Source organism: Amblyraja radiata, chromosome 7, assembly GCF_010909765.2.
Source record: "Amblyraja radiata isolate CabotCenter1 chromosome 7, sAmbRad1.1.pri, whole genome shotgun sequence".
Classification (NCBI taxonomy): domain Eukaryota; kingdom Metazoa; phylum Chordata; class Chondrichthyes; order Rajiformes; family Rajidae; genus Amblyraja; species Amblyraja radiata.
This window is the reverse complement of record NC_045962.1, coordinates 27,569,428-27,583,945: the sequence shown is the minus strand read 5'-3', so window position 1 is coordinate 27,583,945 and position 14,518 is coordinate 27,569,428. Positions and strand designations below refer to the sequence as shown.

Genomic DNA, 14,518 nt, shown 5'->3' with positions numbered 1-14,518 from the left:
TAATTAAAGCAAAATGAAAAGTAAACAAAATGACAATGCTGAAAATTTGAAATTGAAATAAGAATAAAAATGCAATGGGGCAGCCTAAGTCGAGAACGACCAGAATTAAGGTTTCAGGTCATGACATTTCATCAGAACTTTGATTGGTTCTGATGAAAGAGCAACAACCTGAAACCTGAACTTTGGTTCTCTCTCCATAGATGCTGCCTATCCTGTTAATATATCGAGTATTTTGTGTTTTTCTATAGTTAAGATGTAACAGGGATAATGACTTACTCACGTTAAATGCAAACCTACACACAGCTAAAAGGTGCAATGTAAACACTCAGCGTGCCCACGGCTCCTTGAATGTCAATTAAAGACACGACTTATTCCCGAGAGACCCAATTGCAGGTGTTCACGCTGGCTGAGCAGTAAAGCATCTCAAAGCACCTCACTGCAAGGCAGGATACTGTCGAGTTTCCATAGCGGGCTGCTTGATTTTGCACGTTGCACAAACCTAATGCTATATTTGGAAAAGTGCCTGGTGTTAATAGTATCCTTCTCCCACACGGCTTGGGAGCAGGTTTTGCCCCCGTTCGATCCCGCTGATGCACAGACTGCTGCTGTGGTCGCTTGCTTGCACATTGCACTTTCGCTTTTCCGAAGCTCCATCTCGTTTGTGCCGCTTCTGCATTCTGACGTCAAGGATGTGTTTTGCTCCATTCTTTCCAGGGTTTAGTGTTGGGAAGAGATTTTTTTCAGCTCCGTCAGAGTCAGCAACCAGCACTCACTGAGCCGATCACCCCGTTTGCTCGAAGTCTTTGCAGCTGCTGAGCCTATGATCTCCCCTGCCATGGTTGCGGCTCGTACCTCATCCCAGTCTTTGACATCAGCAGAATGGATCACTTGCCTGGATAAAAGGTAGGGAATGTAAACTGGGAAAGGGAATGAAGATAATGGGGAGGATGCTTAGTGGGCTAGACCCACTATGGATTCTTAGGCTTCTGGAGAAAATAAAATAAGGCAATGCGGTGATAACAAAGGCGTCTAATGATGCTGGAATTGCAATCGGAACGGCGAGGTTGGCAATCGAGTAGGGACCGAGGGATTGCTATACATTTTATTTAACACGAATATGTTATATAATAAATTTTAAAAGGTACTTTCCCTATTTACTACATCAAACCCGATTAATTGGAAAACACAAGCGCTTGTAAGAGAACAGGTTTTTTTTTCTCGCATAATTGCATCCGGATCCAGTTAACATTTCAGAAGCATCGAATGACTGTATGTCTGTATATACACTTGAAAAACGACACTGACAGTTTTTGCCAACATTGATCTCGGCGATTTTTGTTGACTACGTTTAAAACTGAACCACATGTTTTTATCAGAATAAGGTGACATGAGTTTGATGTCCTTATTCAACCAGGTTTCTGCGGAGACCAATTATGAAGAAGCAGTTGAAATATGAAGTCCAAGCCCATCCTTCTCTACATCGAAGCGATGGTACTTGGTTCGTGTATTATTAATGACATTTTTTATCTATACGTGTAGCTAAATAGGAGTTCCCTTAAACGCTAACACAGGGTTACATTCTTAAAATAATTCTCAGAATCTTAAAAGTCACATTCACGATATGGTCAACGCCTTTACTGATGGGTAGAATGTTACCATGTTACAATGTGTTTGATTTAAAATCACACGGGCATGTTTTTTTCAATGTTTATCCACTTAGCAGTAATGCCCAACTAGCAGGCACTAAATATTTTCAGCACATGAGCAGCATTACCAGGTTGTCTCTTGACAACTGACCTAAAAGGAACTTTAAAATTCACATACATTTAAATTGGTACATGGGCATAGTCCGTGTCAGTGACGTTAGACATGTTAGTTGCATTAAAGAGGCTTTTAGATAGGCACATGGATTTGCAGGGAATTAAGGAATGTGGACCATGTGCAGGCAGGTAAGATTAGTTTATCTTAGCATCATGTTGACACAGACATTGTGGGCCGAATAGCCTGTTCCTATGCTATTCTATGTGAGACATTATCGTCACACTAATCCGAATGCCAATATCCTACGAGCTCTCACTTTCGGATGGACCATCTCTGTCTTGTCCCTTCCTTGACCTCCATTTCAGCTTCCATGGATAAGTTGGTAACCATTGTCCACTACAGTCCCTGACTACTTTGACTCCACTTGTTTCCACCCAATTTCAGTAAAGACATTCCATTCTCTGTTTCTTTGTCTTGAGACTGCCTTCCATACCAGTACTTCCAAGGCTTTCTCCTGAACTGTAATTTCCTTTACCCCAAAATTTAGGAGAATTGAAACTCTGTGTAATTTCTTTGACTTCTAAGTTAACATGCTCTCTTCCCAACAAGGACATGGCCCCCTCTGTCCTTGTATTCCTCCTTTTCAGCCTCCCCACTCAAGATATCATCCTCTATGATTTGTAACACCATCAGATACATCTCTGTGAATCATCCACTCTTCTATCTCCAACAAAATCCACATTCCATAGCAGCTTCTGAAGTAACATCAGAAAATGCAGCATCTACTCATTTGCTTGGGTCATCCGAGGACCAAATGAAGCAGCAATTTACTTGCATTTCTTCCAATTTGCCATATTGCATTTAATGCTCACAATATGGCTTCCTTTATTTAGGGCAAACCATTTTAGATCCGGTTACAGTTTTGCAAAATAACTCTTTAATTCATAAGGATGACTCTCGCTCTAGTTAGCTATCACTTATTATTCTGCATTTAATTAATCTTGCATTCAGCTCTCATTTTAATTTTTCTGCCTTTGATCTCCCGCACTATTCTAACAAGGCTCAATATAAACTAGAGCAAAAGTATGTCTGCAACTTGGCACATTTCAGCTTTCAGGATTAAGTATTAAATTAAACAATTACAGATGGTCTGCTATAACAATGCTTTATGTCATTTCTCCAGACATGTCTATACTTCTATTGCAGTCTACATTTGCTACCATTTGTACCACTTCCCTGTTTCGGCCCTTTCATAATACTTTCCTATCTTTTCCTTTGGCCCCCTCCTTTCTCTGCAAATTAAAATGTGTTTTATTTTTTAACAGTTCCCACTTCTGAAAGGACATTTGGGTTGAGTTTTTAATATTCTTTTCTTTCCACAGATGTTGCATGATCTGATTTTCTCCAGTTTTATTTTAATCCTCTCATAGGGTGAGAGACTTAAACCCCTGTCTCACGGTGCGAGTTGACCCACGAGGTACCCCAAGTTAAAACTCGTAGTAATAACGTACAATTAACGTAGCTGTAACGTCGGAACTCGTGGACGCAACTTAGAGACTCGTGGTGCTAACGGCAGGTACCCGCAAAACTTGTTAACTCTTGGAAAAATTCAAACATGTTTAAATTTCTCCACAAGTAAAATGTACTGCTGAAGTTAAAAATTGAAACATTTGAACTTGTTTTAAGAACGTAGTGGCCCGTACGTTTACCTTAGTGTCTCGTGAGTCTACCGTGGGAACTCTTAAGTCCTGCAAAATTATGCGCAAGATTTCCAAAACAGATCTTAACGTCCAACTTGTTTCATTTTTATGCAGAGTTATACTTGCTAATAACTTTTGTTAAGTAAAATGTTGTGCCATTTGTTGGCTACTTTGCTTAATGGCGTGAAAGCCTTTTTATATTCTGGTACAAACGCATTAAGGGTTCTGCAATTGAGATCTGAGATGACCGTTCCCGGTCAGACACACAGCATAAATTCAGACCTCCAGTGTAAACTTTGGAAACTATACCATTAACATATAGGTCTACGACCTACCTTATTGAGATAGGAAACTCTATTTAAACCAAAAAAAAATCAAAGACCCAATTTCCTGTGCCGTCTCAGAATTAGTGAGTTTGGGGATTCGACGATGAGTTGGTAAGTATTGTTCTGCACAATATAGAAGATAAAACGGGTAGGAAGGAACTGCAGATGCCAATTTACACCGAAGATAGACACAAAATGCTGGAGTCACGCAGCGGGACAGGCAGCGGGACAGGACAGAAAATGAATAGGCGACGTTTCAGATCGAGATCCTTCTTCAGACTGAGAGTCAGGGGAAAGGGAGACGCGAGGTATGAAAAGGTACAAAGAACAAATGAATGAAAAGTATGAAAATAACAAATCCAAGCCAGCAACGATGATCAAGGAAAGGTGGAGCCCACAATGGTCCACTTTAGTCCTTTAATACGGTCTAAAAAGTATTTACAATGCTGAACGTAAATTCAATAAGATGGACGCAAATGAGTCGCACCATCTGTAGACGAGTTTGGGACCAGACTAGACTATCTGAGAATTAGAAGGGTGGCGACACGGTTTCTCACAAACAGCAGCACAAACCCGTAATTCCCTCTACAAACATTCATGGTCGTTAGGACAATGTGATCTGTCTAGACAGTGAGTGGTAGAATTGTGCTAGTCCGAAGAAGCGTCTCGACCCGAAACGTCACCAATCCTTGATCTCCAGTGATGCTGCCTGACCTGCTGCCTGAGTTACTCTAGCACGTTGTGCCTATAGTCGGTATAAACCAGCATCTGCTATCCCTTTCTACACAGTACAAAGTTGGAATTCCCTCCGCAAACATTCATGGACGTTAGGGCAACTTATTCTATCTAGACAGGGAGTGGTAGTATTGTGCTGGAAAGAGATACCAAGGGATACAGAGCTATCTAAATGGTGGAAGTCAGCCTTGATCTATTGGGATGGCGGGGCAGGGTCTAGTGGCTGACCCATTAACGCCTTTGTCTTTTCGCAGCTTTACTGCATTGCCATTGAATGTGACTTTGCCTCCTTAACCTGGGAGAGAGACAATATCACATTTTATTTTTATTTATTTATTTATTTTAATTATTTATTTCGAACAGAATAAAAGAATAAAAAGCAAGTGTGAAACAGCATACAAAAAACAAAAAACAAGAATATTTATAAAGTGTCATAAACAATATCTATAAATAACTGAAATCATATGTATCCGAAAAGGAGCAGGAAGAAGCCAAAGCTTATTAATTCCCACTCCTTATTCAACTGCTTGTAATTATCTTATACAAATTTAGCAGCTATATGTACACCATATGTACACCAGCCACTATATGTACACAAAATTATTTACATTTGAACACGAATCAAATATTTACAAAGCCATACAAAAAAGAAAAAAAGAAAAAGATAAGAAAAAACCCTCATATACTATACAGTATCTTAGTCATATATACAACCCATCACTCTATAATCACCCTTCCCAATACAATCAGTATAACAAATATCCCACTCACAATGTGTTCAAAAGGGAACTGCAGATGCTGGAATATCGAAGGTACACAAAATTGCTGGGCCCTTGCTGTCTCCTCCCCTTCCTTAACCCTCTAGCTGTCTCCTCCCACCCTCCCATCCGCCCGCCCTTGGGCTCCTCCCCCTCCTCCCCTTTTCCTTCTTCTTCCCCCCCCCACCCCCCATCAGTCTGAAGAAGGGTTTCGGCCCGAAACGTCGCCTATTTCCTTTGCTCCATAGATGCTGCTGCACCCGCTGAGTTTCCCCAGCAATTTTGTGTACCATCCCACTCACAATGACCTATCACATTGAAAGTCAACTTTAGCGAGAACCAATCTAGAGTTGGTTCAAGTGCTCTGGAAAGCGTTAAATGCTTGTTTTTTTGGCAAAGCTTGAAATTCTGGAAAGTCATTTATTACTTTAACAGAACCTGTGGCTAGGCCAGCCGTATACTGAAGTGTATGGGCTTCTAGTCTAACAATAAATATTTCTAAAAATAACTAAAAGTTCTTTAGTACCTTGTCATTTTCTTTGTTGAACTAAATTAAGGCGCATGTTGCAATCAAAAGCGCTTGAACAATTGGTTGGGAAGAAAGCCAAACTGAAGAAAGACGACTGCGCCTCCTTTTCAAGAGCAGCCAGCTCTTGCACGGTCGGTGCCAAAGCGTGAAGAAGGCAAAGACACAAATGCATTTTATTACGATGACGCGAGTCAACAGACAATAGACAATAGGTGCAGGAGTAGGCCATTCGGCCCCTTCAGGCCAGCACTGCCATTCACTGTGATCATGGCTGATCATCCACATTCATTACCCCATTCCTGCCTTCTCCCCATATCCCCTGACTCCGCTATCTTTACGAGCTCTATTTAACTCTCTCTTGAAAGCAGATAGAGCTCTTAAAGATAGTGGAGTCAGAGGATATGGTGAGAAGGCAGGAACAGGGTACAACTCAGCGGGCAGGCAGCATCCCTGGACTCCGGTGGCGGGCTCCATGCACAGCTGTTTAACCTGACCCCCCCCCCCCCAGTTGATTGTCGCTCCCTTCAGTTTCCCAGGGGGTCAGGACGGGACTGGAGTTGGGAGGGAAAGGTGGGGGGAAGGAAGGAGGGGGGGGGGGGGGGGGGTTTGGGGTGACTTAGTACGGGAGACAAGCGTACTGACTGTGTGAGCACACACCAAGTTAAATTAATCTCCTTTGCCTACATGTCATCCGTATCCCTCCACTCCCTGCATATTCATGTCCTACCTAAAAAGCCTCTTAAATGCTGCTGCCATTTCATCTGTCTACAAAGAGTTGCTTATTTACAGACCTTCATTCAGGGTTGGCTCAAGAGTAACTCGGGAGACGAACTTAGAACATCGCAGAAATGACAAGTAAACGGCAAACTTGTCATACCCGTGGGAACTCGGTTAAACTCTTGATCATACACTTGGAATCTCGTACACAACCATGAGTCTTTCACTCGGGGTACCTCGTGGGTCAGCTCGCACCGTGAGACAGGGCTATACAGCACACAAATGAGCTCTTAAGCCAACTGAGGCTGCACTGATCATTGAATACCATTTAAACTAATCCTACATCAATCCTATTTTGTTCTCACATTCCCAGTGGAAACCACACCTCTGATTTTCCGTATAAAGTAATCTAGATTTCTGTAGTAATTCTGCAGTAAATTGTTGCAGCATTTGCTTTTCCTATAAATATTGTAAAATTTTGCATATTTTATCAACTTAAATTAATTTGCATCACTTTTACTTCCAAATTGTTTCAATTCTAATGTAAGAGCAAAACCACATATCGTAGATATATTTTTAAGTGCAATATGCTTTACTGTGTATAAATACCACAGAAACTATTCAGATCCTAGCTTCCATATCCAATCTCAGCATCAACTGTGGCTCTCATGTGAATTATGAGTTCAGGTTCCGCTTCATGATCTTGAACCCATGATCTTGAACAGTTTAAGCTGATGCACCAGTGAAGAAAAGAAAGAGATTATGTCTTTTGAGTAATACATTCTCAATGGATATAAGGCATCTAAAAGAATTACAGTATTTAAAAATGAAGCATATGAGTCCCTGGCAGCGCTTTAATACATCATAGGCACATAATCATGTTCCGACTGTTAAAACTGCATCCCGCAAACAGGCTGATGCCTATTCCTCATTGTAATAATGGTGACATTTCAAAGATACTGTATTGGATGATGTAATAGACATTATAAATGTACATTTTTCGCTTCTTCAAACAATACGATAACAAAATAACAAACACTCCCCTTATGTTACTAGCCTAAGAGAGAATATAGATGGCAAAATTGTTAATTTCTGAAATTAGTACATTTTAATAAATGTAACTCATTACTTGAAGTGTATTCCTAGAATTCAGCACCATCGGTGCACTGAAACACAATATAAAGTTGAAGAAGGTTCTCAGAACCTTCAATAGGTGATTTCAAAATAAATCAGGTTATTCTATGCTCCTCATGTTTGCTGATCATTCTGGATCTAAGGTTATGGAAGACTATCAGAATATGGGACACAAATGTGTGGTCCCAATACTTTAGCAAGGTGAGTACAATATTGTCTTCCTAATAGGGATAATTATCGTACATCAGTTGTGAATATATACTATTATAGACTGCAGGCAGGTTGCATTCCTTGTTGTACTATCAGTCAACAACATAATATGGCCTGCTGGATGACAAGAGAGCCTGCTGCAGCAATATTGGGATTTATGCTCTTCTTGATTTACTTTTGTAACTAATGAAAGTCTGTTCATTAGGCTCAGGCTGTGATTTTTGTCTTTTGTATTGTTCATTGGTTGTCTAGGTTCTGGAACATTGCTTTGATGTTTAGATCTTTTTTGCCACAGGAAGTTATCAGATTATTTAGTGCTTGTAAATTTACAATTCTAAATTCTAAATCATATTCTTTCTTCATTTTTAAACTTTGCGAGCTGACGACTTGATGCTGTAAAATCACATGTACAATGCACTTGATTATAAATTTCCAAAAATCACAACCGTCGTGAATTTTGATTTTGACCTTTGCCTAAGGTTCAGCATCTGCAACTCTCATGTAATTAATATTGGCTGAAGTATATTTTCATCTGCAGGCATTGTAAGCATTGATGAGAATTGGTATTTCAGCAGAAAATCCTGCTATTATGTACCAGTTCATTGGAACAATGCTAAACCAATAGACAAATGTATTTCGTAAATGCGCAGTATTCTCTGCAGAACTCTACATTTTAGGATGTTTATAAACTTCCTTATTGATGGTTCTTGATGGTTTAAATAATGGGGATGATTCTGCTAAGTTATCTTTTATCATACCTTAAACTGAATATGTTTATTTCATGCCCGGTGATTTATTGCCATGGAAACAAAAAGCTTTGATTCTCTATTGTTTCCAGGGTGTTGATTGATTCTTGACCATAGAACTGCCGATAAATCTATGTTGAAAGCTCTGTTCACAAAGCTGTCGATCCAAAAAATCTCAAGCTTGTTCTAAATAATATTTAATGATGGTGTTTCAATCTATACACCTAATGTCATTGGGAATGTGATGATTGACAATTAATGCACTGTACAGTCAACTATAGAAGATGACACAACAGTGCAGTCCAAGGTCTTTATATTCAAAGCATTTATGCACATCAAAAAAACATTTTGTGTTTCATTAAGAACCAGTCCCAAATTAATTTGGCAAAATGTTGGTTCTGATAGAAGTAACTATGATAATAATCGACAGTGTAAGCCAAATGAAATGAAATGCGATGAACTTTTACATTGGAATTTTTTTGAGAAACTCGGAAGCCAATATTTGAGGACATGTGATTGATAATGAGGTGTTGAAATGGTAAAACAAGAATACTAAAGGAATAACGGGACAAAGAAAATAGGATGTGATGTTAGTTATCTTTATAATTTATGGATGTTTAGAAATTTGCTCTCAAGCATGCATTAAAATGATAAATTATGTGAGAAAGGAGCTAGGAAAGATACACAAACAAAAAGTGATTGTACTATTTATGTTATAGAAGGGCCTCGTTTGTGTTAGGAGTATGAGGGAATATTTTTTTTTTACTTGAAAGAACCACCAGTGGTGGAGAAGAAGAGGTCATCCAAGGATAAAACAGTTCTGGCTGGTAGGAGTGGAAGTCAGCTAAAGAGCAGAGCCCAAAACGTCGTGAGGCAAGTGGTTTGATATGTGGGAGGTTAATGACAAAAGGCTGTCAAGGTGAGGTAAGGGGAGAAAAATTGCAAGAGAGAAAGTCCAATGAACAGCAAGAAAAAAGAAAGAGTGAAAGTTCGGATCTGAAACTCAAACAATGCTAGTTGTAGGCCCAGGGACATAACTGCAGGTTTCATACACAATTCGAGCCTAACCTATCATTGGTAATGAATACGTCGTTGTAGTTGGAGGAATTGAGCAATGGAAGTTGGAAATATTGTAAGCACAATAAATGGGCAGTAGAAACAGAAGTATATAGCAAAAAGGGACAGATGAGAGCAAAAATGTTAGAAGGACAAAATTAAATGCATTAGATCTAAATATAGGGTGGATGAATTAATGGCACACATTATTATAAATGGATATGAACTCGTTGTCATTTTGGAAATGTGGCTGCAGGATGATAAAAGCTGTGCTGTAAATATTCTAGAATATTCATATCTACATATCAAGGACAGTCAAAGAGGAAAAGGAGATGAGGTAGCACTGTTGATAGGTAGTGTTGGCTTGGCTTGGTAGAAAGAAATATGGAATTGGAATTAGTTTGAATGTAGCAAGAAGCTAAAGAGGTAGAAAATATTGGTGGGAGTTATTGGTTGAACAGCTGCTGTGATGTAGGGCAGTGAATGGACAATAATAGACAATAGATGTACAATGTGGATGAACATAAGGGTTTAGACTTCCTTAGGAAAAACTTGGTGTCATTTTGTTTAATGGTTTTAGAGCTTAGCAAATGTTGATGTTCAAAGTGATGCATATGACCTTGTACAAAAGTCACTGAAAGCTAACATGCAGCACAATTAGGAAGGCCTTTATTGCAAGAGCATTTGAGTTAAAGAACAAAAATTTTAATTAAAAAAATTATAATTAGACCTGAGTGATACCACACCTGCAACATTATCTCATGACCTAAAAAGGACACACAGGTATAATACGATAGCTGCATTCCCAGGAAACATTATGGAAAAATGTGTTTTAAATCAAATGTGTCAATGGGGGAAAAGGGGGTTTAAGGCTAGAGAAATAAAGTTATTTGGCCAAAGGTTTAAAAAAAAAAAATTTTTTTTTCATAGTTACGTTTAGTTTTGTGACTGCTAAAAATACTGAAGATTCTGTTACATTGTTTAACATAGTTTAATATAGTTTCAGTGCACAAGTGTAGATGGATGCGGTATTCCTGCAGTAAAACTGACAGACTGTGTTCTTAAAAGACCACGGTGCAATGAATGATGTTTGATTATAAGCGTTCGGTTTTCCAACTGCGCATGCCCAGGTCAAAGGTCACTATGCATAAACAGCCCTGGAAAGCAATGGAGCAGTAGACCTTCATTTCTTCTGTTTTTTCCAGCTTTGATTCTTCTCGGTAACAAAATATTGCTTTCAAATTATGAAATAGTTGTATTTATTGTTCCTTTGTTAAAAGCTAAGTTTTTATTATGCTTTGGTGAGTGAGCGAGATCATGCTTGTCCGTGGTCAGTGTCGGGCCAGGGTCTGTTGAGTTGCTGTTGGGCCGTCCCCGCCCCCTCCAGGGTGTCTCATCCCTGTCCGGAGGCGGCCGGAGGTGTTGGGCCGGGCCGGGCTTGAAGTCAGTGCGGGGAGGAGGCCGAGTTGCTGCCACGCTTTGTGTGTATCCCCGCTGGTGGCTGGTGCTCTGTTTCGCCTGCGCCGGGCGAGTTGGCTGGCGGTCCCCGGCCCGTCGGGGAGTGGGGTTGGGCTGGAGTTGGCGCTTTATATTTATGCATAGTGACCTTTGACCTGGGCAGGCGCAGTCGGAAGCAGTCGGAATACCGAACTGGCTTATTGTAGGGAGGTGACATGGAAGAATCAAGACCTTTTTTATCCAAGACAATTTTCTTTACTGCTAGTCAATTTCCAAGTAACTTTTTTAACTGGTTTTCTGATCCCTGATAGAAATTGTGTTATATCCAATTTAATAAACACTTAGACAGGTACATGGATAGGACAGGTCTAGAGGGATATGGGTCAAACGCAGGTGGGACTAGTGTAGATGAGGCATATTGGCCTGTGTGGGTAGTTGGGCCGAAGGGCCTGTTTCCACGCTGTAATACTCTATGACTATAACCAATTTGGCCCACATAATACAAATAATGTTCCATAATACATCAATCACTTTACATTCAATTCATACTATAACAGATGTACCTGTACTTGCTAAAGAGGGAGCACAGTGAAAATTCTCCAGGCTGGTTCCAGGAATAATGAAAATGAAGAAAAAAGAAAAATAACACGTGACCTCAGAAATGTACAAAATTATATGAGAGCTGAACAGGGTAAATGTGGGGTGCATGTTTCTCCTGGCTTAAAAAATAAATAATGGTTTGGCCATTCAGTGAAGTGAAGATAAATTTCTTCACTTAAGAGTATGAATTATATTTGGAGTTCATATGACTAAGATCGTATGACTTCTCTAGGCCATATTTTATATATTATCTGGAGTGAATCAACTTGGCTGAAGGCAGACTTCTGAGATAATTGGGCAGGAGGAACTCAGAATGAATGACCTACTTGGCACTTTCAGCTGAGCATGTCGCAAATGCTTTGGAACTCGCATGCGGAGTCTCACCATTTTTGAGGAGAAGGAAATTCATAGAGCATCCTTCTCTGTGTGTTTGTTTAATTGTTCCTTACCTTTCATGAACAGATTTAGCAGAATGTTGGGCCGGAGTTAGCAGGGATCGCTAAACTAGAATCAAGGTTGGTCTGCTGTCTTTACTGTAATGTAAAGTGAATGAAATTTCAGGTCATGGAATTACAGACTATGGTGATGGAATACATTCTGCTTCTACTAATGTCTCAGTTTTTCGTTTAGCTTAGAGATACAGCATGGAAACGGACCCTTTGGCCCATTGAATCTATGCCGACTAGTGATCATCCATATACTAGGTCTACCCTACAAATTAGGGACAATTTACAGAGGCCAATTAACCTACAAACCTGCACGTCTTCAGTGGGTGGAAACCGGATCATCCAGAGAAAACCCATGCTGTCGGAGGGAAAATGTACAAACTCTGTACAGACAGCTCCCATAGTCAGGATTAACCTGGTCTCTGGTGCTGTAAGGTAGCAACTCCACCGCTGCACCACTGTGCTGCCTTGAATTCAATGCTTCATGGATGTCCGACGGTAGATACAAAATGTTGGAGTAACAGCGGGTGAGGCAGCATCTCTGGAGAGAAGGAATGGGCGACATTTCGGGTCGAGACCCTTCTTCAGACTGATGTCAGGGGAGGGGGCGGGACAAAGATAGAATGTAGTTGGAGACAGTAAGACTAATTGGAGAACTGGGAAGGGGAAGGGGATGGAGAGAGAAAGCAACGGCTATCTGAAGTTAGAGAAGTCTATGTTCATACCGCTGGGGTGTTCTTTTCCAAATTTGAGGTGCTGTTTCCCCAATTTGTGCTGGGCCTCTGACAATGGAGGAGGCCCAGGACAGAGGTCAGATTGGAAATGGGAAGGGGAGTTGAAGTGTTGAACCACCGGGACATCAGGTAGCTTAAGACGGACTGAACGGAGGTGTTAGCGAAACGATCGCCGAGCCTGCGCTTGGTCTCGCCGATGTAGAGAAGTTGACACCTCTAACAGCAGATACAGTAGATGAGGTTGGAGGAGGTGCAAGTGAACTTCTGCCTCACCTGGAAAGACTGTTTGGGTCTTTGGATGGAGGCGAGGGGGGAGGTAAAGGGACAGGTGTTGCATCTCCTGTGGTTGCAGGGGAAAGTACTCAGGGAGAGGGTGGGTTGGGTGGGAAGGGCGAGTTGACCTGGGATGGAGATGGGAAGATGTGGTCAGTAGTGTGATCCCAAGTGGCGAAAATGTTGGAGGATTATATGCTGCATGCGACGGTTGATGGAGTGGAAGGTGAGGACAAGGGGGACTCTGTTCTTTTTACGAATGAGGGAAGGGGGAGTATGAGCGGAGCTGCAGGATAAAGAGGAGACTCTAGTGAGAGCCTCATCTATAATGGATGAGGGGAACCACCGTTTCCTAAAGAATGAGGACATTTCTGATGCCCTGGTATGGAACACCTCATCCTGGGTGCAGATGCTGTGTAGACGGAGGAATTGGGAGTAGGGGATAGAGTCTTTACAGGAAGCAGGGTGGGAAGAAGTGTAGTCACGATAGCTATGGGAGTCAGTAGGTTTGTAGTAGATGTTGGTCAACAGTCTGTTTCCTGTGACGGTGAGATCTAGAAACTGTAGGGACATGTCGGAGATGGTCCAAATGAATTTGAGTGCCGGATGGAAATTAGTGGTGAAGTTGACGAAGTCAGTGAGTTAGCAGGAGGTAGCACCAATGCAGTCGTCAATGTAGCAGAGATAGGGTTCGGGGATAGGGCCAGTGTATGCCTGGAACAGGGAGTGTTCGACGTACCATCTAAAGAGGCGTGCATAGCAAGGGCCCATGCGAGTGCCCATAGCTATGCCTTGGATTTGGAGAAAGTGGGAGGAGTCCAAGGAGAAGTTGTTGAGGGTAAGTACCAGCTCTGTTAGGCGGAGGACAGTATTGGTAGACGGAAATTGGATGGTTCTGCGGTCAAGGAAGAAACGGAGGGCTTTAAGACCCTCCTGGTGGGGGATGGAGGTGTAGAGTGACTGGACATCCGTAGTAAAGATGAGGAAGTGGGGGCCTGGAAAACAGAAGTCATTGAGGTGTCTTGGACATAGGTAGGGAGGGATTGGACCAGGGGTGATAGGATGGAGTCAAGGTATGTGAAAATTAAGTCGGTGGGACATGGACAAGCAGAAACAATGGGTCTGCCAGGACAGTTCTGTTTGTGGATTTTGGGGAGAAGATAAAATCAGGCCTGGTGCTCTTCTGTGGGGTCATGGTCCAAGGATAAGTAGGAGGAGGTGACTGCGAGCTGTCGCCTGACCTCAGTCCAGTAGAGGTCAGCGCGCCAGACTACCACGGCACCTCCCTTGTCGGCAGGTTTGATTATCCAGTTGGGGTTGCTGCAGTGTGAGCGG

At 41.5% G+C, this 14,518-nt stretch overlaps 1 protein-coding gene across 1 annotated transcript in view; it reads left to right on the top strand.

Annotated features, from left to right (window-relative positions):
• Window positions 1–421: 421 nt before the first annotated feature.
• The window catches only part of rapgef4 (Rap guanine nucleotide exchange factor 4), a 205,784-nt gene continuing 191,687 nt past the window's right edge, over window positions 422–14,518 (top strand). Inside the window, exon 1 of the mRNA XM_033023947.1 lies at window positions 422–903. Within this exon, the coding sequence (XP_032879838.1) occupies window positions 821–903 (83 nt within the window). The 5' untranslated portion in view covers window positions 422–820. The remainder of the gene's footprint in view (window positions 904–14,518) is intronic.